Source organism: Melospiza melodia, chromosome 1 (genome assembly GCF_035770615.1).
Source record: "Melospiza melodia melodia isolate bMelMel2 chromosome 1, bMelMel2.pri, whole genome shotgun sequence".
Taxonomy (NCBI): domain Eukaryota; kingdom Metazoa; phylum Chordata; class Aves; order Passeriformes; family Passerellidae; genus Melospiza; species Melospiza melodia.
Window position 1 is genome coordinate 89573448 of NC_086194.1, and position 26281 is coordinate 89599728.

The 26281-nt window shown below is 44.9% G+C and overlaps 1 protein-coding gene across 1 annotated transcript; it reads left to right on the plus strand.

Annotated features, from left to right (window-relative positions):
- Nucleotides 1–324: 324 nt before the first annotated feature.
- PXDC1 (PX domain containing 1) lies at nt 325–25574 on the plus strand. The gene is made up of 5 exons (XM_063161375.1): nt 325–625; nt 13288–13379; nt 13664–13781; nt 16482–16593; nt 23919–25574. Exons 1-5 carry the CDS (start codon nt 370–372, stop codon nt 24034–24036), a joined length of 696 nt encoding a protein of 231 aa, XP_063017445.1. The 5' UTR covers nt 325–369; the 3' UTR covers nt 24037–25574.
- Nucleotides 25575–26281: the final 707 nt, after the last annotated feature.

A 26281-nucleotide genomic window follows, 5' to 3' on the forward strand; every position in this document is an offset into this window, starting at 1 on the left:
CAGGGGCGTCCCCCCGCCTTTGGACGGGAGGGGCTGTGCCTTCCCGCGGAGCCGAGAAGAAGGGGCCGAGCCACCCTGCTCCCCGCCCCGCAGGGGGTGAGCGCCGTCCCGCTCGGCGCCGTGGGCTCGGCGGGGCAGGGTGCCCCGGCCGCCGTCTATGAGGCACTAGCGAGCCTCCCTCCAGCGCCGGGAGGCGACACAGCCCCGGCGGGCAGGGCCAGGCCGGGGGGGCGTGTGGCGGGTGTCACCCCCCTTCTCTCTTCCTCCTCCTCCTCTTCCTCCTCCTCCTCCTCTTAACTTGGCCACGGCGGCGCGGGGCGGTGCGCTTCGCCCTGCGCCGGCGGCGGGGGATGTGCGGGCGGCGGCGGGATGGCTTCGGCCGTGTTTGAGGGCACCTCGCTGGTGAACATGTACGTGCGGGGCTGCTGGGTGAACGGCATCCGGCGGCTCATCATCAGCCGGCGGGGCGACGAGGAGGAGTTCTACGAGATCCGCACCGAGTGGTCGGACCGCAACATCCTCTACCTGCACCGCAGCTACTCCGACCTCGGCCGCCTCTTCAAGCGGCTCCTCGACTCCTTCCCCGAGGACCGGCCCGAGCTGTCCCGCTCCCCCTTGCTCCAAGGTCTGAGCGGCTTCCGCGGCCCCGGCGCTCTGTGCTGGGCGGGCGGGCGGGTTTCGGCCGCCGCTTCCCCGGGGTGGCGGTGGCCGGGGAGGACGGGCGGGCCAGCGGTCCCTCTCGGCGGAAGGAAGGGGGAGAGGAGCTGGAGCCGCTGAGAACCGGACGGAGCGGGGGGGCAGAAAAACTGCGGGGGCGTTTTGCGGTCGGAAACTCCTCCCGGGATGTTGATTTGTGTTTCTCTTTTTTTTTTTTTTTTTTTGACTGTACATTTGGAGCCGAGGGCTCCACGCAGGACGGTGACCCCAGTATCGCTGCTGCTGTCTCCAGCTGCGCGGCTCCGGGCTAGGCTGGGCTGGGGGAGCAGAGGGATCCCCGTTGGCGCTGCCCCTCTCCGGTGCCTCCGGGCTCCCCGAGGAAGGGTTGGAGGAGGTTGGCAAGGAAAAGGGTGTAGCTGAAAAATCTCCGCATGTTGCTATGTTGTTTGCCACAAGGAGAGGGCAAAAAAAAGGGCTGCGGCGCTTGCCAGGGGACGGAGCAACTCTGGGAGCTGGCATAATTCCTCGCATAACTTCTGAGAAACGGGAATTGCAACAGCGCTCAGTAGAGACGTCTGTTCTCTTCCAGTTTCTGAAGTGGATTGACCAAACTCGAGGGATGTTGTCCATGCTCAGGCATTGCAGAAGCAGGATGTACCCTAGATGTCTTTGCGGGTTGGGTTTAGTTTGTTTAATTGTTGGGGTAATTTTTAGGTAGAGTTACGTGTTCTACTCTGACGTATTTCAAGTGTGTAGAGTGGTGAGGAGCATCCAGTCATCTGAAAATGGGTGTACACCTAGCCCTTCCAGTCCCCCCACTTGTTTGAGTTACGACGTAAATGATTTGGTTGACAGGAACGGGCAAAAGCCGATATTCTGTGCCGGATTTTCTCTGTGAGAGGGTGGGTAAGTTTTCCCAAGCTCTTACCTTGCTAGTGGGACCCCCTTGGAGAGGGTCTGCGTTTTGCTGTTCTCTGAACTTGGTCTCCACCGCTCGTAGAGGTGTAAACCCACCGGACTTCATTCCTGGGCCGCTCCTCTGTGACAGCGAGCTCTGTTCCCTGCCAGTGGCGATCTCTCCCGGGCTGCCTCCCCAAGGATGTTTTCTGACAGGTGTTTATAGTGACACAGGTCTTTTTCCATGCTCCTGCCAGATCCCTAACCTCTGGCGGTGGGCTTGGTTTGGGTTACTTTATGTGCCGTATATTAAAACCTTTCCCTGTCCAAGCTTCCCCGTGTGGCGGGAGCCGCAGCCCTCTCCCCGGCCGGTGTCCCCTGGCTCTGCTTTCCCGGCCCCGCCGCCCCGGGCGCTCGGCAGCGCTGGCGGGCCCCGAGTGCCCTCTGCAGACGGCGGCGATGGGCGCAGGGCAGCCGCGGCTCCGCAGCCCCGCTCGCTCCGGGCTGCCGGGGGAGATGTCCGCAGCGCTGGGTGCCGGAGGGGCTGGCTCGTCCCGCTTGGGTGCAGGCTGGGAATGGGGCTGTTCCTGCGGAAGCCAGACCCCACCTCTTAGCCCGGGTGCGATTTTTGCTAGTGCTGAGAGGCAGTAAATTCTCAGTAATAATGGCCTTCAAGTGTATGTGGCACCTGGGCCACGGCTTTTGAGGATGCTGGATAGGTTTGGAGCGAGCCTGCCTGTGGCCTGCAGGGCACAGCACCTACCGGAGTGACTGTGACTAGAAATTGACGTGCCAGGGTGCCCGTAGTCCTTCTTGCTGGCTTTACGGGCTCTGAAGAGTGGCTTGGCAGCTGGACTGGGGTGTGTGCTGCGTCTGGCTGTAAATGGACTCGATCCTTGGCCTGCTGCCCCTCCCAGTGCTCCTTCCCCATTGGTTACTCACAGGAGCTGCTGCTTGTCCTAAAGCCCTTCTCATTCCTCAGCGCCTCTCTCAAGCGAGCGTGGTTCCTCTCCTGTCTCAAAGCCTGCCTGAGCTTTTGCAAAGTGTTCAATTCGTTTCACTTCTCTCCGAAGCATTATTTGTGCGGTTTGAGCCAGATGGGATTATGGTCCCTTGCACTGGCTTTACTTGACAGTCCCAGGTAGATACACCATTCATGCATGAGCAGCTGGGAAAGATTAACCATCCTCAGCCTGTGTTGCTCAATCTCTGCCTAAAACCTGGAGCCTTGGCTTACCTTTATCTCAGGAAGAGGCACACTGCATTCAGTAGAATGGTGAATGAGCAAAGCATCAGTTCAGGATTTGAAAAATCGAAACCTAATATAAGTGGATTATGATCTGTTTAGCTTGTTGAAAGGGTGGGGGTTAACTTTGCAACAGAGGCAGAATAAAAATCAGGAGTAGTTTCTAAGCAATTACAGCGTGCATCACAATTTCAGCAATTCTCTCTTTAAAATTATGCTGCTCCTGCTCTAAAGAAAATTACTTTGCAGAGTATGCTTCTCTGCCTAAAGAACACTTCATCAAACCAACATTTTAAATTGGCTGGTCACAGCCTCTGATAAGTTGACAAAGTTGAAACATAAAAATCTCATTTAACTAAGTGACAGTGATGCAAAGCTTTGCATGTAAAAAGAGATTGCATGTGGCATGTCCAGTCTTTACAAAATTCATGGGGTAAGCATGGTTTCTTAATGCCATGTTTAAAAGCAGATGTCGTGCTGTCTACAGTGAAGCTCAATGTACTTTAACCAACAAAAACACCTGACAAAAGCCCATTCTTGTGTGTGTTAGCATTTAGTCATATACATTTGTGTGTATTTATATATATATATATACAAATGTATTTGCATATGTATGTGAGTTTATGTGTGTGTGTGTGTGTGTGTGTGTTTATCTTGGGCTTCCTGAAAGAAGGTGAATATCAGCTGTGCTTTTATCTGGAGGAAGTGATAAAGTGTTGCAAGCCAAATTTGCATTGCATTGAAGGACTCCAAAGTCCCTACAGATTTGCCTAAGGAGCATTAAAAGGACTAGCATTATCCTACAGCTCAGTCAAGCTGCAGTGTGTTATGTGTAAGGGATATTACTGAGAGGGGAAACTTGAGCTATTTGATGTTATTAACTTTTTAAACGAAGGTTGTAGTTATTTTAAAAACGTCAGCAATTTTAGAAAGAGTTGGTTGTTACCTCTATTGCTGGCTTCAGCAGACAGTTCATGCTGTGCAGGAGTGTGCTTCTTTTCTTGCTCAGCATGAGGAAACCATTCTCTCCATTCCTTCCTTGACCCCTCATCCTCCCGGATGAGCTTCCACAATGCTATCCCCTTCCTTATTTCTGGAGCTGCTGAGTGCTTTGAGATTGCAGGGGAGAGGATGGGAGGTGTAGCTGTCTGCAGTGGCTGTTCATCTTACCCTTTCTTAGATATGAGAGGAGGGGAAGTGCCAGGGGGGAGTAGGGCATTCCCACAGTTTTGTCTTGTCTTTGGTAACTAGTAGGAACGCATGGCAGAGTGCACTCTCTGGAATGTACACTGATGCTAAAGGCCAAGGACATTCAGCAGCACAAGGCATCTCACTGGGAAGCTGGTAAACAAGGTTAGATATGTGCGTACCTGCAGGGTGACTAAGTATGATTCACTGTGATGTTGCCAGTAACTTGCTAGTATTTTATTTGTCTTTGAAATCTGCCTGTCCCTTGCTCTAGGCAAATGTACAAAAGAGGATCACAGGAGAACACGGGTTTGTTCACTCCTGCAATGAACACAGCCTAATGTTACTAAACTGTTTCTCTATGCAAAGTCTACTTTTGAATTTAATCAGTTTTCTTGAGAAAGGCAGAGCTATGGACTTAGAAGCTGACTTAAAATTGATGGAAATAGTAATGGTTGCAGCAGACCAAACAGACACCAGAACTGAGGTAAACATCTGGAAAAGGACTCTTGCTTTCCCCGCCCCCCTCCTTTCCTATTTTCTCTAAATACCATTTGTGAGTAGGTCTCATCTAAGGTTTATCCTTGAACTTGAGCCAGCTTCAATACAGTCAGCAGTCACACACCTCCCTCACCTCTGACTTCAGTGCAGGCAGAATCAACCCCTTAAGGAAGCCAAAAGAGCACATTAGAAGCCTTTCAAAACTGGGATTTGTTTTGCCTTTGGAGTGCCAGCCAGGGTGGTTTCTGGCAATCCTCCTCTGCACTTGTTTGTTGCCTTTGTTACCAAGACAGAGGCTCAGATGCTTTTCCAATGTAACTGTTCACATTGTACATACCTGTAGTGCCTGGTCCTGCTTTGATACTCTGAGCTGCCAAATCAGAAGCCCTCTGACAGATTTATTTTATTACTAGATGGGCCTCCCTTCCCAAAGTTCTCATTTTCCTCCTTTCCATGCCTCCTCTGACTCATTCTTTGTCGTGTTTTTTTTTTTTTTTTTCCTTTGCTCTTCTTTCTGTTATTTTCTCTCTGTTCCTTTTCTTTTCCTCCAGGTTTCCCTCACCGGTGTGCTGCCATCCATGGTTATTTATGGCTCTGCAGAACTTCTCTGTTCCCTTCCACCCTGCAGGTGCTCAACCTCTGTCCATCCATATAAGTTTTCTAGTAGTGGTGGAGATTTCCTGTAGAAACCTTGCACCTTTATTTTGCCTCCTAGCGTAGAAGCAGTCACTTTATCTGCAGCAGAGCTGAGCAGTCCCTCACAGAGGCTAGGCTGAGCTCTAGCTCCAAGCCCTGTGCCTGCCTCTGGGGTGCCATCCTCCTGCAGGAAGCAGGTGATCAGCTGTTTTCCATGTCCCAGTGCCTGTGCAGGGAAGCTCCTCCAGGGCTGCCATTGGAGGGCTGTGCCCAACACAGAGGGCAGTTCCCAAGGAGCCTACCCAGGAACATTGTTTGCTTGCAAATGCTGTACTCACAACTTCGTTTTCTATATGCTGCATTTTTGTTGTTGTTGTTTACAAGACCATCTGGGAGTGTGATTTATGAGAAGAGGGAGCTCTACAGAAGCAGCATAGTGGTTTCCACAGACGGCAGCTGTTTCTCGGTGCTGTGACAATACAGATAAATACACTGCATCTATTGTGCTCATTTCATTGTTGACATTGTCAACAGTTCATTAGTGGAGCTTGCTCAGAGCTTCTGTCTGGCAGACAAAAGATGCAGCTCTTGGTTATCAGGCTCTAGCAGAACTGTATAACCAAAATTAAGTTTGTGGCTTCTGGGTTTGTTTTTTTATCAGCTGGATTTCATGGTTCATTTGTAATAATGGAGATAAATGGAGCTGACTGTGTTGTTATAAAGCTAGACACAAGTTGCCTTTTTGTGGTGAACCAAGGCAATGTGTCAGGGAAGGTTTTAGTGGAAAGGAATGGAAATGAGGTGTGTTTTTCATGACAGCTCTCACCTGATAAGAAACCAGCACTAAAAATGGTTGTAGGAGCTTGCATTTTTCAGCAGGTTTTGACTGCTTTGTTCACTCCTATCTCATGCTTCTTTGACATCTTTTTCTTTCTTGTGGTTCATCAAGCATCAAGACAGGGAGTTCTGTGGGGAAAGCCTGTCTGCTGTGTTCTGCCACCAAAACATGCCTTCTCCATTCCAGAGATCCTGGGAGATCCCATAACTAACAATACAATGTGTGGATAACCCATCATCTTGAGGGTCTGGGTTTCTCAGCTTTTGACTTGCCTCCTTTCTTTGCATGGGTATTCGAGAGTGCCAGTGTCCTCAGGTCATTGTCATTTTTGCTTTGGGGGGTTGTAGTCACAGTTGTTTGGACAGGACTTCTCCCCATCCTGAATCTGCTTCATATGAACTGCAAAAGAAGAAAGGTGTGGGCAGGCTTTTGAAAGCTCTCTCTCTTTCTGCATCAAACAGACTTATCTCAGTATCCTCAACATGTTTGCTGCTACCCTGTGGAACTTCTGAAAATATGGAGTGACTAAAATGAATTTTGTGTACTGATACCTCTTTAAAAATTTTGGTCCTCGTCATCAAGCTTAAGAAGGGCAGCACAATGTGATAAATGTCAAAAGTCCACCTCCCTACACCCACCCTTCTTTTCAGCTCTGCTGTGTTCTTTTAGTTGCTCCCTCAGTAATGCCACCAAGAGGGATCTTGTCAGCGATATTGCATTGATAGCAAATCCTTTGTAAAGGCTGTAGTGACTCCTGTCACATGAGATGGATGAACTCCCCCACAAGGGGAGGGGGCAAATGTGTCTGCCCCAAAAGAGATGAGCTGAAGAATTAGGAGAGAGGCATCAAAGAGGAGTTGCTAGAGCCACCAGACTTAAGTCAGACCAGTGCTGTAGCTAGCTCTAGGATCCTGTCCCTGGTGATGAGAACCAGATGCTGCAGAAGACAGCACAAATAAAAGGCAGAGAACAAAAAAATGACAGTCCTGGTCTCTAGTAATTGAAGATCTGACATCCCTGATTGCCTGTAATTATCTGCCCTTCTCTGGATCTTATCAAGTCTTTGGACGTAAGGGATTCCTGTGGTGTTATTTCTGCAGTTATTGAAGAAAAGTTGTGCGAAACAAGCTTTCCCATCTGCTGGGGTTTTTTTCATTTCCTGCCTTTACATACCCCTGAGTATCCCTTTGCCCTTCTAGCAATCTTTTATCCTTCTTTCCTTCATCAGAGAGGAGACAGCCATAAATGGGAGCTGGTTTGGCCTTTTCAGAATCCAGCCAGAGGTGGCTAATGCCATAGTTCCCAGGTGGCAAGGTTGAGGGAAGAGTGTTTGGGGTGAGGAGGGATCCTACCTGGCAGCTGCTAGGAGGAGTGAGATATGGTGGCCATGAAGCAGGGGAAAATGACAGCTGAAATGGTGTTGAGAAGACCCAGTTAAGCACATGGAAGAATTAGGAAGCAGGGCAAAGGAGCAAATCAGCAGGAAAAATGGGGCTGAGTTGTCTGTCATCTTTCAGCCCTGATCCATGTGCCAGATGAGTAGCTTCAGTTTCTGCATGTTTCTGTGGAATATCTGTCTGTGGGTCTGTTCAGAAGTCGACTAGATGTGGTTCCTAGCATCCTGATCTGAGTTTGGACCTGGTCCTTTTTTGGATGAATCAAATTAGACTCTAATTTAACATTATTCTCTAATGACTAGGACCTTCCTTCTATTGCTCCATCTACATCCTGGATTGTGTGTGTGCACAAAGCTTAGAACATATCTGTTGGGAAAGGGAATGAGGGAAAAAGGATAAAAAAGTTTTAGCACTGCAGTGGTAATGAATGAACTGGGGAAAAAGGTACATCTCCCTTTGAAGTCTGGTGAGGAGAGACAGCAAAGTAGCAGTGTCCTGTGCAAGGCAGCTTATATGTTTTCCCTAAAGATTTGAAATCCCTAACTGCTGCTTGGAGTCTTGTGCAAAGAGAGAAGAATGGACTCATGATTTAAATCTATAAGCCTCAAATCTTACTTGCAGTGTAGATTAGCAGAACACACTAGGATTTCTCTCTGGATTTATTTGTTACTCATTTTTTCCCCTTTGATACCTACTCTGCAGTCGCCCTATAGGGAATGGAAAGACAATTAAGTGAGAGGGGTTCAATGCAACTTTCATCTTCATGAAAAACACAGCATTTAGGACTATTGGCATTCTATCTTGCATGTATCTTAGAAAGTACACCTTGGCTTCTTGTTCAGCTTCCTGTAGGTATAGAACTGATTTTGAGAAAATAGGGTATCTCATGGACATTCTTTACTCCTGTCCTGACCGAAAACATGGGGTGTAGTCCTTCAGACTGGAGAGATGGGGTTTGCCCACAGTTTGGTATCACGTATACATAGTGACTTGTACATCTCCAGAGAAACAGACTTCTGTGTGTCATCATTGACATGACATTACAGATACATACTTGACTTGGGCATGAACTTACTCTTCCTTGGAGGCCACTAGAGGATTTTTGAGACAATGCTCATTGTGTATGCTGACTGTCAGGACTGCTCTGTGATTTCATTATGAGCACATGCTGCAATTCCTGTCCTGCTTCCTGTGGTACAAACATGGGGTGCATTATCTGTGGTTTTCAGAATGTCATTAGTTGCAGATTTGGTGGCTCACAGCAGTAATAGGACAGCCCTACCAAGGCTTGTGTGTTCACATCAGGAGTTGGCTCTCTGTTCGTTCTCCCCTGCTGCTGAGCTCGTTTCCTGCCTGTGTGCAGCTCTGGGCCCCTCTCCCACGCTGAGAACCAGCGTGCCAGGTACACAGCTGCTGGCCTGCTCTCCCAGCCTCCTGCAGCTGCCCCAGCACCAGGGAGCCAGGCCAGGAGGAAAGCTGCAGGCTTCTGGTGCTGCTTGTGCCATGCTTTTCCAGACACATGTTGCTTTGTGCGGAGTTGTTACTTACACTTAGTTTAAAACAGAAAGCAAATCCTTTTCAGTTTTAAGGACTCTGCCCAGGGCTCTTGGTCTGGAAACGGGCAGAGAAAATGTCAAAAGGATTGAATGAGATCCCTGATTATGTAATAAAAATAAAGCAGTCTCCCAGGCACAGGCAAGTGCCACACTGGGTTAGGCAGTGTCATCCCTCTTGTCACCCACCCAGCCTGTTGGCTCCCCTGTGTGCAGGGTGAAGGAATCTTACAAGTTTGGGGTATTTGGCAGCAGGGTTTGTGGCAAAAAAGGAGCCAGCAGGACCCCAGTTTATGTCAAACCCTATAAACATAGGTGTTTATAGCATTTCAATCACTTGGAATAACAGCTAATTGTCCAAGTACAGTGTAGGTAACAAGACAGCAAAGTTTTCCTGGGAGGAGTTTGTGCATGTTTTCCATTAGCAGTCCAGACAAGGGCCAGAGCTGAGAAAAAGGCATGAGAACAGCCTTTCACCATGACCTCACTAACAAATTTCCCAGCTCTGAGTTCAGCTCTGTTGCATGACTGAACAAGTGAAGAAAGCACAACTGGTTCCAAGATACTGGCTGCTTTACTGGTATCTTATTTTTATTTTATATCAAACAGAGTAAGGGTTTTGGATAGTAAATTCTATTTCCCAGATGGAAATACAGGCTAGACGTGTGTTCATGGCCCATGGGCAGAGACAATAGCCTCGGGACATGTTGTTGCTGCTGTATGGATGCTTCATATGTGGCCAGGGGGTCCCACACACTTCAGATACATCCACATTTTGGTGCATTTGTGTCAGGGTTAATGAATGGTGGGGGTGCTGGGCTCTGTCTGCAGTGTCAGCTAGCGTGTCTGTGTGTCTGTTTGTTCAGGCGTTTCCAGTGTCTGGAGATCCTACATCAGTCTCTGGCTTTTTTTTTCCTCTGTCTTTCTGCCTTGACAAATCTTCCAAACAGGAAAAAGAAGACAGGGGAGAAACCCCCACAAAGTGAAGGATAGGCCTGGAAACTTGGGTGAGGTTCTATGATCCTTCTTTACACAAATTCTGGCTCCTGCTCAAACCTAATATAGTGCCTGGGTGAGAAAGGAGCTTGGATGGGGCATCCTCGCCTGCAGTCTCTTGCTTCTCCTGTGGAGGCTGGGGTTTCCTGAGGTGAAGCCTCTGACAGGAGTGGTTTGAGGTATTGCCTGCTGCTCACCTAATTGTGCTGACAAAGCAGAAACAGCTCTGTGTTGTGGTGTGGGAGAGGAAATGAGATGCAGGGGAGGGTGGGAGCACCTTAAGCCAGTGTTGACACCAGAGACTTTACCTTGTGAAACCCCAGTGTTCCTCGTGCACGTGGGTGCTATGGAAGATAACAGCAGCCAGTTAGAGAGTGCTGAAAGGGATGGAAAGGAAGGACCAGGACCTCCACTCCTCCTGGCTGCTTGGGCAGGCAGTGCCTCACTCTGGTCAGCGTGGCTGTGTGGTTGGGAGCAGTCTCTGAGGTTGTGGGATCATGGTTTATGACTAACTGAAAACCACAAGAGCATCTGTTAGCTTTTACAAACCGAGACTTGTAGAATTAAGATAAATGAGGGCCTTGCAAACTTCATGACAATTGCAGAAGAAATTACAGGCTTAAATATATGTATATGAGGCCAGTCAAGGGGTTTCTGTTTGTTTGGGTTGCAGATGTATGAAAATAAAAGCTTTAGCCTGGCCAAACTGATCTCCCTGCATGGGGAATTCATTTAAGGTCAGCAGCCTTACGTCCCAAAGCTGCACATCTGCAATCACTGAGCACATATATAGGAAGCTGTCCAGGGGATTGTATCACCCTCCTTCCTACGCTGTCTGCTTTTTGGTTTAAAGCTTCAGTAAGAAACACTTCTATGGTGTCAGATGTTACAAGTTTTCTGTGCCAGTTTCCAGGTTGGAGTGTGGATTTGCATGGCTGGTGTCTTTCCAAGAGGTGGAAGGAGATAATATACCAGAGCTGGAAATTCCTTGTGAATGCAAGAAGCTGTAAAACCTCCCACGGGGCGATCTGTGACAGTGCAACAGGCTGACAGCCTTGTCTGACTTCTTGGTGAAGCATAAAAAGACCATGTGGAGCTGCAGATGCTTTCCCTGATTACTAATGAGAGAAGTCCTGACCACTTGGCTGCTTTTCCTCATGGGATGAATGCTCAGGGTTGTTGCCGAGGTGGTTTTGGGTTTTTTTTCTTTTTCTCCCCCTCCCAGTCTGAATATCTTCATTTGTTTAAAAGTGTCCCTCTTCCTGGTAAAATACTAGTTCCAACAGTGCATGCTTATCTGGGAATTGGTCCGAGATCAAGGGCAGATTTGGGAGGGAGCAGCTGAATGCTGAATCCCTGGTGGATTGGTGGTGAGGTGGCAGCCACAGCTGGGCAGTCTCTGCTCTGACTATATCAGTGTTTATGCACAATGGATCAAGACCAGCAGGAGAAGTGTAGCAGCACCCCATGGCAGCTGGCACCAGGGTGGCTGGCTCTGTTTTCTCTGGTTTTTTGAGGTGGACTGCAGCACGGTCAGCAGTGTGTTGCTAACATCATGGATGGGTGTCTGAGCTGTGGGGCCATTGGCAGCTTCTTCTTTCTTTTAGGGAAAATGACAGCCCTTTAACTGAAAAATCTGAACTCAGTCCAAATGTGGGATGGGAACTATTTGTGGAGGGGCCAAGCAAATCCACCCAGCCTGCACCCCATAGTTAGGATGATGAAGGGTGCTGGAATGCAATTCAGGTCTGTAATGTCAAGCACAGCCCAGCGACTATGCAGTCTGTGGACCCATGCAGATGAGTTTATTCACATTTACAGCCTTTCAGAGAATTTCCAAGGACAGCTACCCGACTGTAGTGTACACCAGCCAAAGCAAGACACACAGCATCTCCCTTATATGCCTGCTGGTGTGCATTGCTCAGCTGTCAGGAGAGGGGGCGAGTTGTACCTGGGTGAGGGGATAGCCATGCTGAAAAACAGGCAAAATGAAGCACTCTTGAGCAAGAGAAAGACTTGTACAAACAGGGGACTTTTGTGGGACAACTGTCAAGTAAACCTGGTTGCTTTGGAGACAATCTCTGTTTTATTTAGAGCTGTAACTGGAGGAGAGCTGAGAGCTTCCAAGTCACACTTTTGTCTGGAAAGTTTCTGCGGGATTGTATCTCGTTGGTAGCAAACAACAAGGACTGGTGCAGACTGAAACTGTTTGTGGATGCTGTTCCCACACTCTGCAAGTTTGATAGCTCTGTGTTTTAGGAAGATGCAGATACACTTACACAATGTAATATATTGAAGTGCTTTCTCACAGACTGCTTTGCAGATTTTTAATTTTGATGGTTCTAATTGATTGTGTCTTTTCCTGTTCCAGCTTTTTGTTCAGATTTTTTTTGTTTGTTTATTGTGGCTTCTTATATTTAATAATTTCTCTTAAAGATTTCATTTTCATGAGTACATCCTGCTGCTTGGAAAAGATGCACAAATGTAGAAGTTAAATTATGATTTGAGTAGAAAAAGTAGGTTGCAAACATCAGCAATAAAGGGCTCACTAGAGGGATGTGAGATTTTGGGATTTACTTCTCATATGCCCCATACATGCATCCAGCCTGTGCTGTATTTCCTTCAGTCTGTTGGAGGAGGGGAAAGTTAGAGATGTCCTGCAGGTTATACATACAAAATATGGTATCAGTGTTTGAGATCACCATACCAAGTAATTCCACATTGCATTGAAATGCATCATTCAGGACATTGGGCAGTGAAATTTTGGTCTTAATCCCTTCTGCAGCACTGTGGTAATTCAGTGACTGAATAGATGAAAAAAAAAAAAAACCTAACAGTTATCTTGCACTTGATACTGACAAACATGATACTGACAAATTTTCCTTGGGCCACTCACTGGGGCTTACAGTCAGAGAAATACAAAACTTCTCTCAAAGCCTTTTGTTTAGCCTGTGTTTATTTTTTCCCCCTCTTATCTGTAGGAAGTGTCTTTTGGTTTTCTTGGGTTTTCTTTTATTTTTTATTTACAGAAAAAAGGATGAATAATGGTTCTTGGAAGCAGAAAGTGGGCTGTTTAACTATCACTGCTGGGAATGCTGTGTAGTGAAACTGTGGGTGAGGGAGTAGGTGGTTCTACTTCTGCTTGTCTTGCAATTCCTACATATGGTTATAAACAGCTGAGTTTGTGTCAGGCTTGCAACTCTGCTTGTAAACTACACCCACCTCAGTTTGGGGTGCATGCTTTATCATCAGTTGGTTTAGAAGACATTTCTGGAAGGCATATTTGAGGTTGTTCCACATCTTCCTGAGGGGCTGCTTCTGGCTGCTAAAGTGTTCCAGCTTTTGTTTATGCTTATGATCTGTTCACTTTGTTTCTAGGGCTCATCACAATAAAAGAAGCCCATGATATAGAAGCCAGACTTAATGAAGTGGAAAAGCTTCTGAAGACTATTATAAACATGCCCTGGAAGGTGTGTAAGCCAAGTTCCAATTTAGCCCAGCTTGACTCCTCCTTCATGGTGACATGCACTCTCATGCAGATTAGAATGTGATGGGCTTTGCCAAACTCTGAAAGAAGCAGCAATTTATTGAGTAACTTGGAGGAATGCTGAGTGCCAGAACTGTGTAATGATGCCTCCAAGCTGTCGCTTATTATAAGTCCTTTTGTCATACTATGAAGGGGTGGGAATGGAGAAGAGGGACAAAGCAAATTACTGGTTAAAAATGGATGTTTGTTTTTATTTCTCTTTTTAAGTATTCAAGATCTGAAGTTGTCCTCACGTTCTTTGAGAGATCTCCTTTGGACCAAGTTCTAAAAAATGACAATGTCCATAAAATTCAGCCAAGTTTTCAAAGTCCAGTTAAAATATCAGGTAAGAATTGTTATCTACCTGCAGTTGACACAAGAATTGAAAAATGAAAATTACTTCCTTGCTGTTCCCATTATTATTTCTCTATCAACAATTCAAGATGTCGTTCTCAATAGTGCTTTGTGATACAGAGCATATAATTTTCCTTGTAATACTATGCAAGGTGCATTCAGACAATGAAGTGGCAGGTGACATGGGAGGCTGACAAATGTAAAGCAATGAATGTGAGGAAAATGCAGTCCTTACTGCACATCATCACATATGATAGTGCTGTTAGCACTTAGAAAGGAGATTTTGAAGCTACTCATACAGTTCTGTGAAAGGGTAAGCTTGGTGCCAAGCAATGGGCAATATCAGCAGTGAGAATATTAGGTATTATTGGGAAAGGAGAGGGAAACAGAGAAGAGAAGCACAGCTCCCTCTTGAATACAATATGCACAATTTTGGTTTCTTCATCTCAGGATATAATAGAATTTAAAATTATACAAATAAACAGAGAGGATTCAAGTTGTTGAACAGCTTGTCTAAGAAAGGGGTTAATTAAAGAAGGCACCTTCACCTGTGAGATGAGATGAGATGACAGACTGGTGTGATGGAAGTCTACAAAGCTGTGAATAAAGGAGGTCAATTACCCTGTACTTCTTCTGAAACAAGAGCTATAGGTTATCGAATATCATTGACAGACAACAGGCTTTAAACAAACAAAAGAAAAGTTATAATATTGTTTTGTTTCCATACAAAGCATAGTTAAGGAGTGGAACTCACTGTCATAGGATATGGTGGAACTGAAAGCAGAAGTGACTTCAAAAGGGAATTAGACAGGGAAGTGGAGGACAAGTGCATTGAAACCTGTCACAGGTGGAGACATAGGAAGTTCTAAACCACAGATTGCTAGTGGGTGAAGTGGAGAGCCTATCCTTGCCTATTCTTTTAGCCTTTCCCCTCTTCATCTGCTACTGACCATTGTCAAAAGGTCTGTGAGCTTCTGGTGTGCCTGGTTTTGTATTTCTATACTGAAACACTTTGTTTAAACCTAGTGCCAACTCCTGGTTTTGTGTCACCAGAAGAGCTTATTTACAGTTAATTGAAGTTAAATACTACATAGTCCTCCAAGGTTTATAATATTGTAAGGAGCTGGTATCAGTTTTCTTTGGTACTAACAAAACTATCTCAGCTGAATAATAATAGCATGTTTTAATTCTAAATTATTGTTGGTAGTGACGAGTCATACCTCATTAACTGGAGGAAGATTCTCCTACCTATGCAGCTATCCAGAAGCATCTTGTGGTAATTAATTTCATCATTCAAGTGATTGCTGCAATTAATGCTAAGAACATAGGTGGAAATTTGATGTTAATTGATATTTGCCTCATCTGGATGTTGCAAATGGAAATGTTTCAGTGTCTGGCAGCACTGTCAGTAGATGGCAGTAAATGATAATGGGTAAAGCAGTTCATGCAGCAGTGAAATGCTTTAACTCTTAGGTCAAGTCAAGGACACTAGGAAGATACTGACATTCCTGTTACTCATAGTACAGCTCTACCTGGCTTGCAGTCCTGGAAAAGTAGGCAAAAATGTTTTGTATTCTCTGAAAAATCAAGCTGTTCCCCAAAAGGTCCTGCTCAGAATGGTAGGTGGTGGAGAAGAGAGAGAGAAAGGGCTGCCCTCGAAGATGAAAGCTGAATTTGAATTTATGGTGGAAATCTTATTGTACACCATAAATTCACAATCACACAATGATGGCTCAAGATGAGTCATGTGAAATGTGATTCTGCTGGGGTTCAATGTTTTCACAACCCCCAAATGTATTCTGCTAAAGGGAGCTGCAGTAAAATACGGAATGAAAGTCAAAGATGAGTCTCAAAGTGAGTATTGGCTTTACCTTAATGAGGAGCATGTAATGTTAAAAAAAAATTACCTCCTCTCTCATGCCTCATCTCCTGTTCATTGCTTGAACTGTATATATAGGTGAAATTTGTTGGTGTGTTTTCTGCCTGCCATATTTTGTACCACAGGCTAATTTTTTTTTTGTTGTGCTGATAGTGCGAGGCTGTAACACAAGGTCATAGTGTCTTCAGGCAGGTCAAGAGTTATCCTACTTAAGTCAGTGCTGATTTTATTTGAAAAGTGCATTTATTCAAAAGAAATCCTTGTGACTTGCCTAGTTTGATTTTCCATAGAGCACAGATGTGGATAACTTCTCACATCAGATACTGTTCTTTAGTTATTAATTCTCCCCATGGTAGTAAGTCAGTGGAATTAGGTGTCAATTTTAGATATTCTGTATTGGAGGCTTCTAACACAGTTAGAAACAAATAAGCAGTATCAAGGGCAGTGTAAAACATGGTATTTCTTCCTGTGTCTTGGGGGTTAAATTAACTTCTATGGTCAAGTCTTGACCTTGTTATGCCTTTTTGATTTTTGCTTAAGCCTAGGACTGTCTAAGAAAAATACAATTATGATTTGGTAGTGGTAGTTGCTTCAGATGCTGTGTCATTAATTGGTTAGGTGAATAAAATTACTTGAGCACTGTCCGTTTGCAGATTTTAGAAGCTGTGAAACTAGTTCTTCATTCCTACTTTCCTGTGCAGATTTTCAATGTCATGTGCACATATCAGTTCATTGCCATGTCAATTACATACGATACACAGCTCTTTTCCAGCTTTTTTTTTTTTAATCTTGTTTTCTTTCTTCTCCCAACAGAAATCATGCGATCAAATGGATTCTGTTTAGCCAACACTGAAACAATAGTCATTGACCACAGTATACCTAATGGGAAAGAGAAGCACCTGGATGTAGATTCAGCAGAACATTTGTAAGTGGCGTTTGAGCAGGAGCAATGCTGTCACCTTCACTGTAGCTTTCCCACCCCCCTAGCAAAATGTTATTGTCTGCCTAAGAGCAAGACTGGTACAGCTGTCATCCTGACTGGTTAAAGGTTACTGGGCCTGATTGCTAACACTTCACAGTAATTTACTGTTAAAATGGGTAAAATGGGAGAATGATTGACCACAAAGTGATCAATCCTCTGTGTATGAAAAAAGAACTGAGGTTGCCATGGGGGTGCTGCGAAGGGAGAACAGAATTATTTCTTTCTCTCATGACTGTGATGAGAGCTGGTTTGAGCCCAAACTTGGAAACTCAAATAGCCTAACAAATGTCATATCCTGCTACAAAGGACAGTAGAATGTTTGGAAAGCAAAACACTGTTCTCAGAGGGGAAGGCATCCCTGAAAGGTCAAAAACTGAACAAAGGTCAACAGCTGCACAGCTGGGACTTGGTGTAGCATGTGTATATCCTTAGGGAAAAGGCAAGTTAGACTGATTTCATTGGAAAGTTCTGCTTCCAAGTGCATATAGGTATTCTGGGGTCAGAAACCTGTAACCAGGAGGGCGTCTGTGGCCATAAACTAAAGCACAAGGAGTTCCATTCAACACGAGGAAGAACTTTTTTACATTGAGGATGGCAGAGCATTGGAACAGACTGGCCAGGGAGGTCATGGAATCTCCCTCTCTTGAGACATTCCAAACCCACCTAGACATCTTCCTGTGTCACCTGCTCTGGGTGACCCTGCCTTGTCAGAGGGTTGGAGTGAATGATCTCCAGAGGTCCATTCTAACCCAACCATTCTGTGATACATGTAGGTTTTAAGCCAGTGACTGTACTCACAGATGGGTATTGATGGAAATATGCTCTTACAGATTTCTGTTATATCAGTTGATTGATATTTCAATGAGCTTCAGGTAGTGAACCATTTTAATATTTTTGATGAGAAATGTTGACCTACTTTTTCATTAGAGCAGTCGAATGAAGGAAAGAGAATAATGAAAGACTAATGGAGCCTTTCTCTTTGAATGCAATGATCTGTCTTGTCATATTTGAAATGCCAGTCTGTAAGAAGGTTTAGAGCTTGGCAACATTTTGTCAGAGGCTGGAGAGTATGTCTGGCTTGAGTGTAATTTCTTGAAGTCTTTTTATTAACTTATCACTTAGTGTTTTGAACCTTGACCTTGCTAACAGCATTTAAGCTTATAAGATAGTAATAATGAGGCTGAAATGGCACACTAGAGGTAATTCTGTAAGGCCAATACCCAGAAATTAAAATTTTTATAATTCACAGTGGATCATTCTTTGTACTGAGAATGACAAATTATAGAGGAAAATTACCAAAGAAAGCATTTTCCTGCCTTACTTTGATTCTTTAAAAAAATTTATTTAAAAAATATTTATAGCTAGTTTTGATTTTAAAAATGTGCTCCAGCCCAAGCAAAACTTACCAGCCTGAGATCAGAAACTACTATCATCTAACTGTCATCCCATTGGAGTCAGAGACTGTTAAGGTCAGAAAATACTAATGCGACAAAAACTGAATGGTAGGCATAGTTTCCCATAAACTGTGGTGGAAGAACTGAATCCAGGGTAACAGCCTGACTTTGTGCAGCCTGACTTAGTTTAACTTTCCAAAGGATGTGAAGTCAAGAGTCAAGAAGTTAATAAATTTCCAATGTGTGTTTGATACGGTGCCCTAAATTTTCCCATCCTGCAGCTGTATTTTATAGCCAAGACATAATAGCTAGGAGATAGTGGAACCAGTGCAGCACAGCTGTTTTGAAAAAATTGAACCTTTTACAAAAGCAGAGATTTTCTATACTGTTGGTTTAAAGGTATGTTATTAGCCCAGAAAGGAAACTTTAAAACCTTTCAAACCTTTCAATGCTGCTCCCTTTCAGTTTCAGTAAAACTGGATTTATGGTGTGTTCTACCCTGAAATCAGAGTTAATTCCTTGTGGACTTGATATCCTCAGATGGGAATTTTTTCCTTTCAGCTGCATTAAACTCTTTACGACTTCTGGGTTTTGGCTGCTGATGGACTTGAATGAGACATTTTGCAGAGCAAGCCTGGATTTTTTGGGAAAAAGTGCTTGAAGCTTCAGCAGGAAGTGCTCATGCCCTATACTGGTTAGCTGTGTAGCCTGCAGAGCTGCCTGACTAGTGATCCATCAGCTGAAAAGTCTCATACTTGTTGCAAAAGAAACCACGGCACTTTTCCAAATTGCAGTTGCTTACTCTGTTGTTCTGAAGTAGGTCTTTTCTGCTTCCTTCATTTTCTCTCTGATTTTAGTTGACACTACACCACACTGTTGTGAACTATAGTGAAGCCAGTGTGCTCAGCATCCATGTGGCATAACTAAAGGCATAGTCCTTTTGTGTGTGGCTCTTGGACTGTAGTCTAAAGTCCTTTTGAAAGAAAAAGGTGGTAAATAAATGCATTTGAATTCATGGTTTGGTTTTGTTACAGAGGTACCTTTCTCTTCTAGGCCGGCAGCAGAGTCTGAGGCATTGGATAAGCTGCCTTTTTGGCAAATTCACTCCAGTGCCTGAAGGAGGCCTGCAAGAGAGTTGTAGAGGGAATTTTCATGGGGGCATGTGATAGGATAAGGGGGGGGGTGGCCTTAAGCTGAAGGAGAGTAGGTTTAGATTAGCTGTTTGGAAGAAAATCTTTAGACAAGAGTTGTGAGATACTGAAACAAGTTCCCAAAGTTGTGGATTCCCCATCCCTGGAGGCATTCAGAATCAGGCTGGATGGGGTCTTAGTAAACTGACCTAGAGAAAGGTGTCCCTGCTCATGGCAGGGGCATTGAAAGTCCCTTCCAAAACAAACCATTCTATGATTCTGTGATACGTGCATCTTTTAAATACTTCCAGTGGCGGTGACTCAACCCCTTCCCTGGCAGCTTGTTCCAATACTTGATAACACTTTCAGTCAAGAAATTTTTCCTAATATCTAATCTAAACTTCCCCAGTAGAACTTGAGGCCCTTACTTCTTGCCCTGTCACTTGTTACCTGGAGAACAGTCCAACCCCACACCTGGCTACCTTCCTTTCAGGCAGCTGTGGAGAGTGATAAGGTCTCCCCTGAGCCTACTCTTCTCCAGGCTAAAATACCTCAGCTCCCTCTGGTATTTCTCATCAGACTTGTGCTGCAGACCCCTCAGCAGCTCTGTTGCCCTTCCCTGGATGTGCTCCAGCCCCTCAATGTCCTTCTTGCTGTGAGGGGCCCAGAACTGGACACAGGATTCAAGGTGCAGCCTCACCAGTACTGGGTACAGGTGGACTGTTGTATTCATGTTGTTGCATAATTATATTTCCTGAGTCTCATAGCTTCTCTCGATGGTCTTCTCACGGCAGATCTTCACAGCAGTGGTGTTGTTGCTTCTCGGTCAGGGCTCCTCTCCCCAGCTCTCCCTGACCACCCCGCCCCCTTTTATCTCAGCTACCTGCATGGGCTACAGCTGCTGCCCAATCAAGGACATCACAGCTGCAGCCCATTTACAATAACCAGAACCAGGGCAGGGTCACTAATACAATACAAACATCTTTAACTGCCACGCATATACTTACAATACATAAGTTAACTCAGGCCCCCACATTTCCCCCTTTACTTTTACCAATTTTACAATTACCATAGACATTTTTGTCCCAGCTCTCAGGCTGCCACAGCTCGCAGCTGTCTAGTCCCAGCTCTCTGGCTGCCACAGCTCATACATAGAATATATACATATCCTCCTTTTTTTTTTTTTTTTTTTTTTTTTCTTTTTTTTTTTTTTTTCTCTTTTTTTCTTTTTTCTCTTTTACTTCTAGCAACCCTACAACTACAATACACATATCTGCCCTAACTCTCAGGCTGCCATACACATATCTGTCCCAGCTCTCAGGCTGCCACACACACATATCTGTCCCAGCTCTCAGGCTGCCACGCACATATCTGTCCCAGCTCTCAGGCTGCCACAGCTCACAGCTATCTTTACTTCTATAGTCCCAGCTCTCAGGCTGCCACACACATACCTGTCCCAGCTCTCAGGCTGCCACAGCTCACAGCTATCTTTACTTCTATAGTCCCAGCTCTCAGGCTGCCACACACATACCTGTCCCAGCTCTCAGGCTGCCACAGCTCACAGCTATCTTTACTTCTATAGTCCCAGCTCTCAGGCTGCCACACACATACCTGTCCCAGCTCTCAGGCTGCCACAGCTCACAGCTATCTTTACTTCTATAGTCCCAGCTCTCAGGCTGCCACAGCTCGCAGCTGTCCGGGGGATTCCACACCTTCTTTCCTTGGCTGCATGTTCTTAATCACGTCGGGGTCACCAGATGTTGTATTCATGTTGTTGCATAATTATATTTCCTGAGTCTCATAGCTTCTCTCGATGGTCTTCTCACGGCAGATCTTCACAGCAGTGGTGTTGTTGCTTCTCGGTCAGGGCTCCTCTCCCCAGCTCTCCCTGACCACCCCGCCCCCTTTTATCTCAGCTACCTGCATGGGCTACAGCTGCTGCCCAATCAAGGACATCACAGCTGCAGCCCATTTACAATAACTAGAATCAGGGCAGGGTCACTAATACAATACAAAGATTTTTCACTGCCATACATATATTTACAATACATAAGTTAACTCAGGCCCCCACAGTGGACAATCCCTGCCCTGCTCCTGATGGCCACTATTTCTGATACAGGTTAGGATGCCATTGGCATTCTTGGCCACCTGGGCACATGCTGGCTCCTGTTCAGCCACTGCTGACCAGCACACCCAAGTCATTTTTTGCCAGGCAGTTTTACAGCCACTCTACCCCAAACCTGTAACTCTGCATGGGGTCACTTGTTGCGACACAAGTGCAGGACCCAGCATTTGGTCTTGTTGGAGCTCATGCAAGTGGCTTCAGCTGATCAATCCAGCCTGTCCAGATCCCTCTGGGAAAGCCTTCCTATCCTCCAGCACATTGGCACTCCCACTCAGCTTGGTGTCATCTGCAAACTGACAGAGGGTGCACTTGATCACCATGGTCAGACCATTAATAAAGATATTCAACAGGACTGGCCCCAAAACTGAGCCCAGGAAAACACTACTTGTGAAAGACTACCAAATAGATTAAAATGATAAAGAATTTTGTCTTACAACACAAGAAGTAGGCTCTTGCAAAAGACAGTGTGTCCATCAAGGTACTTAGAGGAAAAAAAAATAAGGGCAGCAGTTCAGTCATTTAGGAATCTGAAGAGACACAGTAGAGTTGCAGAATTTCTTTTGAGAGAAAGAGCTGTTGGTAACAGCACAAAAGCATTTTGACTATTGATGTCATACACAGCTTCTGACTGTGGTAAACAGTCCTGGTTTATTGAGTTTGGTTTTGTGTGAGCACTCCAGAGCAGTGCTTTGCAGACTGCTGTGCACACACTTCATTTTTGGTGGCAAGAAAAGCTTTCTGCTTAACCACAGCATCTAATGTCCGCTGCTTTGCTCCTCACATTCTGCTTGTAGTAACCTATCAGTGAGGCTGGAGAACTACAAAATCTGTGGGACCTTTCAGATGTAATAATGTGGTTTTATGCTGATAAGAGAAACAGAGCAGAATCTGAATAGCCTTCTTGACTCCTCTTCTGCTTTCTTCACTCTATCTGCCCCTCTGGTATTTCATAATCTGTTGTTTCTGGATCACTTGCAGTCCATAAGACAACACAATGTGATCTGTGAAGTATTTTCAAGATACCAAGTCAACTCCCTCGTGCACTCGTTCCCACACACACAGGCCAGTAAACAGCCTGGAGGGACTAGAGGAATGAGGGTAACAAACATTGAAAGTTCAGTCTCATTGCTGTTTCATTTAAAGTGAAGAGCAAAGCCACAGCACTGCAGGAGAAAATCTGTGAGTTTCTGCTCAAAAAAAGGTTCTCTATGTTGGCTCTCATTGTTGGAAAAAAAAGAGATGAGAAAGACCAGGAAGGAGTATGGAAAAGACAGAACTGTGGCTATATGTTGCAGGATGTATAGACCAGGCTATGCTATAACCCATGAGAGTTCTAAATAAAATTTTGGGAAGAGATGGGAGTGTGAGACTTATCTGTTTGTTTTCCCTGCCACCCTTTTTCAGGTCCTTTGAAATACTCAGCTCTTACATCCCCCTCTAGGGCGAGGTTAGAGGGATGTCCACAGTTGTTTCACTTATCTAAAGAGTCTAATTAGTTCATGTATAGATGAGATGCAGTTTTAAATACTAATTATTTTAAAGCTCATCTGTTTATCTGCCATTCAGAGAGCTTCAGTAGGCCAGCTGGGCTGATAAAGTATTAGAGACACATGTAAAAGTGAGAGCTAGGTTAGAATTTCTTTTTCCATCTTGTACAATTTTTCAGTTTCTACTTCCTTGTATTTCTCACTCTGTCATAGTGAATGAAATTTCTTTCAAAATATTAAAGAGAGAGTTTGAGAAAAAGAAACTTTACAGTTCTTCAAACCCCCTTTAGAACTGAGGTGAAATTTAGTCCTTGGCCTGCAGTGACTGCCTTTAACTGTTAGGCTATCTAGGAAGAAGATAATGTTTCTTACCACAGAAATTCAAGCCTTCTTGAAATGGGAACATGTGTAACAGTGAGAAGTGTAGGTTTTAACAGCTCAATGCCTTCTGGTTGAGAGTTGGTATGAGACAGTAGGTAATTCTTGCAAAAGTGCAGGTTATGAAACAGGTGTTGGGAAGTGGGGAGGAAAATACCAAAACAAGTGAAACTAAATTTGGGAATCTTTTTATATTTGTAGATCCTTTGATTGTCAAAATCTGAACCTTGTACCGTAGGAAGTACAGCTAGACTCTGGAAGAAGGACACTCTAGTCATTTTTTCCTACCTATGTTAGACACTTGGCCTATTAAAAAGCTAAATCCAGAGAAGGTACCTGTGAAGGGAAGGACTGAGAGTCCAAATTCAGATGTGAAACAAAGGCAGTTTCTTTTTCATTTTTATGTGAGAATTGAGGCATCATGTGTTGTTGACACATGCTGTGGGAACAAAATAGAAAGATGTGGACTTCAACAGCGTGATTCACTCTTACAAGACTCACTTGCTGCTTTCTTCCTTCCTTCCTCACTAGTAACTTTGAAAGTCAGGGGTGACAAGATTAATTGCTTACATTCACCATGGTTCTCACTGGCCCATGGTTTAGTCATAAACACATGAGTATATGAGATGAAGGAGGAGTGGATGAAATCAGCTCCAAGTGCTTCTCCCACTCCCTTAGTACTTTTTTCCCCAATTCCTTTGATTTTCTAAATGACTTAATGCCTTTTGGTGTTTTTTTTTTCATCTCTGCTTAGGTTTGAAAGTGTTAGTGACTTTACCTCAGAGCTGGAAGACAGTGATGATCCAACAGCTTATGTCACCAATTTGACATACTACCACCTGGTCCCATTTGAGACTGACATTCTGGACTGAGGCTGCTCAGGGGTGCAGCCAGCCAGCATCCAGCCAACCTCTTCATCCATAGGTTCTGCTATCTCTGGCATTGCATCTCTGTGAATGAGGCTGTGCAGACAACACCAACAGCAGGGAAGCTGCAGCAAGAGTGCCACAAAGCTGGTTTTGTAAGTGTGGTCCTCTGTTGTGTGTTATGGAGACATCTTATGAGGAGGTATCTGCTTTGCTGTTGACAACAAACCCACTTTCTGTGAAAGCAAGGCAGCAGAGACTTCCTGGGGATCAAGGAAATCTCTGCTATGTCTGTGGGAATTGCCACCCTTACACAGCTGTCAGAAACTTGTGCTGAAGCAGGCACAAGTCACCCCTGCCCCTTGTGGTGCAAGCTGAGTTCCCCTTTTAGGATACCACCAGAAACTTCCTCAGATGGCGTGACCACACTTTTTATGCTTTGTAAGCAAGAAGACAAGCAAACCAGCTGAACTTTGTCAGTTCCCTCTGCAGTTGCTTAATGGAGGTCTCGTGGGTCACTTTTTGCTCAGCTACCGGATGATTGGTGCCTTACACGAGATGTCAGAAATACCATTGAGTGCCTCCAGGACACAGAACACACGAGCTGACAGCTTTACTTCTTTTAATCGTGGGCTTTTGTATAATCATTGGAAGGGCAACTGCTCTTTCCTGGAATAGTAAAGCAGGCAGCAACTGGCAATGCAATGAGCTGTGCATGATGTTTGGGTACCCGGATGATTTTGGAAGTCTGGAAAGCCGATGGGAAAGCTGAGCTGCTCCACTAAGAAGGGTCAAGGCTGCAGCAGGCACTTTGATAATATTTTTTCTTTTCATGTGGACCAGCATATGTGAATGGTGCTTACAGATGTTTACATCAGAGAGATAATTCCCTATGCATATTTCTTCCCAGAGGATGGGAAGGAAGACACTGAGTTTTATGTTGTGTTTGGACCGAAAAAGAATGATAAGCTGCAGTGTGCCTACAGTGGTAGGAAAAACAGTCTCTCCACTGCCACCCTGTCTCAAGGAGTTTGTCCAGCTTTCTGAGATCTGCCTGGAGAGGTCACGTGCAGGCCTCCTTGTTGTGTAATGCCATGGATTTCAGCAGAGATGGGACAGTGGGAGCAGGAGTGGGATTGGACCCTGCAGCCTCTTGACTGTTGAGCAGTGCAATGTTAATGTCTCCTTGGAGTCTGTCCCTTGCAGAGCACCCTGAATTCCCGGCTCACTGTGAGTGCTCAACACTCACCAGCATGACCTTTCATTGAGCTTTTTGCCATCTGTTTGCAAATATTATTTCGAAGGGACTGAAATGGAAAGAAATGCAATTTTGGACATGTTTCTTGGACAAGAGGCTTGCTTGGTCCTGAAGAAGCTGATACAACTCCCTTCCGCAGACTCTTCATTTCTATCTATAGAATAACAGTCAAGCAGAATTTGTTAATGTAAATAATAAATTATTGAGAATCCTAATTCTTTTACACAGTATGTTTTTAAAATATATTTTAATGAAATAAAATAAAATATAACTCACCTTCAGTACACTTCTGCAACTTCAAACAGTGCCTTCTTTTTTTTTTGTCTTGTTTTGAGTATACTTTCCCAAATTTTTCGCATCCTCTTTCTTTTCCACGTAGTTTCTGAAACATGCTGAGAAATAGAAATTTCTGTGCTCCACGTGTTATTTATACTATAGACATGGTGTGTATCCACATGGAACCTCTGCCTAGCTGTTGATCTTAGGTCTAGGTGTATGTGGTTAAATGCCACTCAGCTTAGTGGAAGATTTCCGTATTTTCACTATCATGAGTGAAATCAAATTTGGACATGATTGTTTTTTAAGATGAAGCAGATCCTTACAAGGTAAATTTCTGTAGTGGAAAGGAATGTGTCATTACTCACTCAAAGACTTTCTGAGCAGCCTCTTCAATTAGAATTGGGAAGATTTTTTTTAAATTTTGTTTGTTTTACTCTCATTTGTGGAGGGATAGAATGTAAGAAAATAAAGATAGTGCAGAAGGTAATCTCACACCTGAGGAGTTGCAGCTGTACTAATCACCAAAGATTAGGAACAGGCCTGCCCTTAATAGGCCACAGCTGTGTCCAATAAGAAGAGTGCTACAAAAGAGTGGGGTAGGTGGGTGAGGAGTGGGTTGGAGTTTGTTGGCTGTGCTGTGAGGGGGGTGGGGTGGGGTGGGGTGGGGTGGGGTGGGGTGGGGTGGGGTGGGGTGGGGTGGGGTGGGGTGGGGTG

What these genes read in the sequence shown, in the direction of transcription:
- PXDC1 (XM_063161375.1), top strand. Translation starts at nt 370, where the DNA reads ATGGCTTCGGCCGTGTTTGAGGGCACCTCGCTGGTGAACATGTACGTG. An exon ending in CCGCTCCCCCTTGCTCCAAG is followed by an intron (nt 626 to 13,287) that starts GTCTGAGCGGCT and finishes CTTTGTTTCTAG; the next exon opens with GGCTCATCACAATAAAAGAA. An exon ending in TTATAAACATGCCCTGGAAG is followed by an intron (nt 13,380 to 13,663) that starts GTGTGTAAGCCA and finishes TCTCTTTTTAAG; the next exon opens with TATTCAAGATCTGAAGTTGT.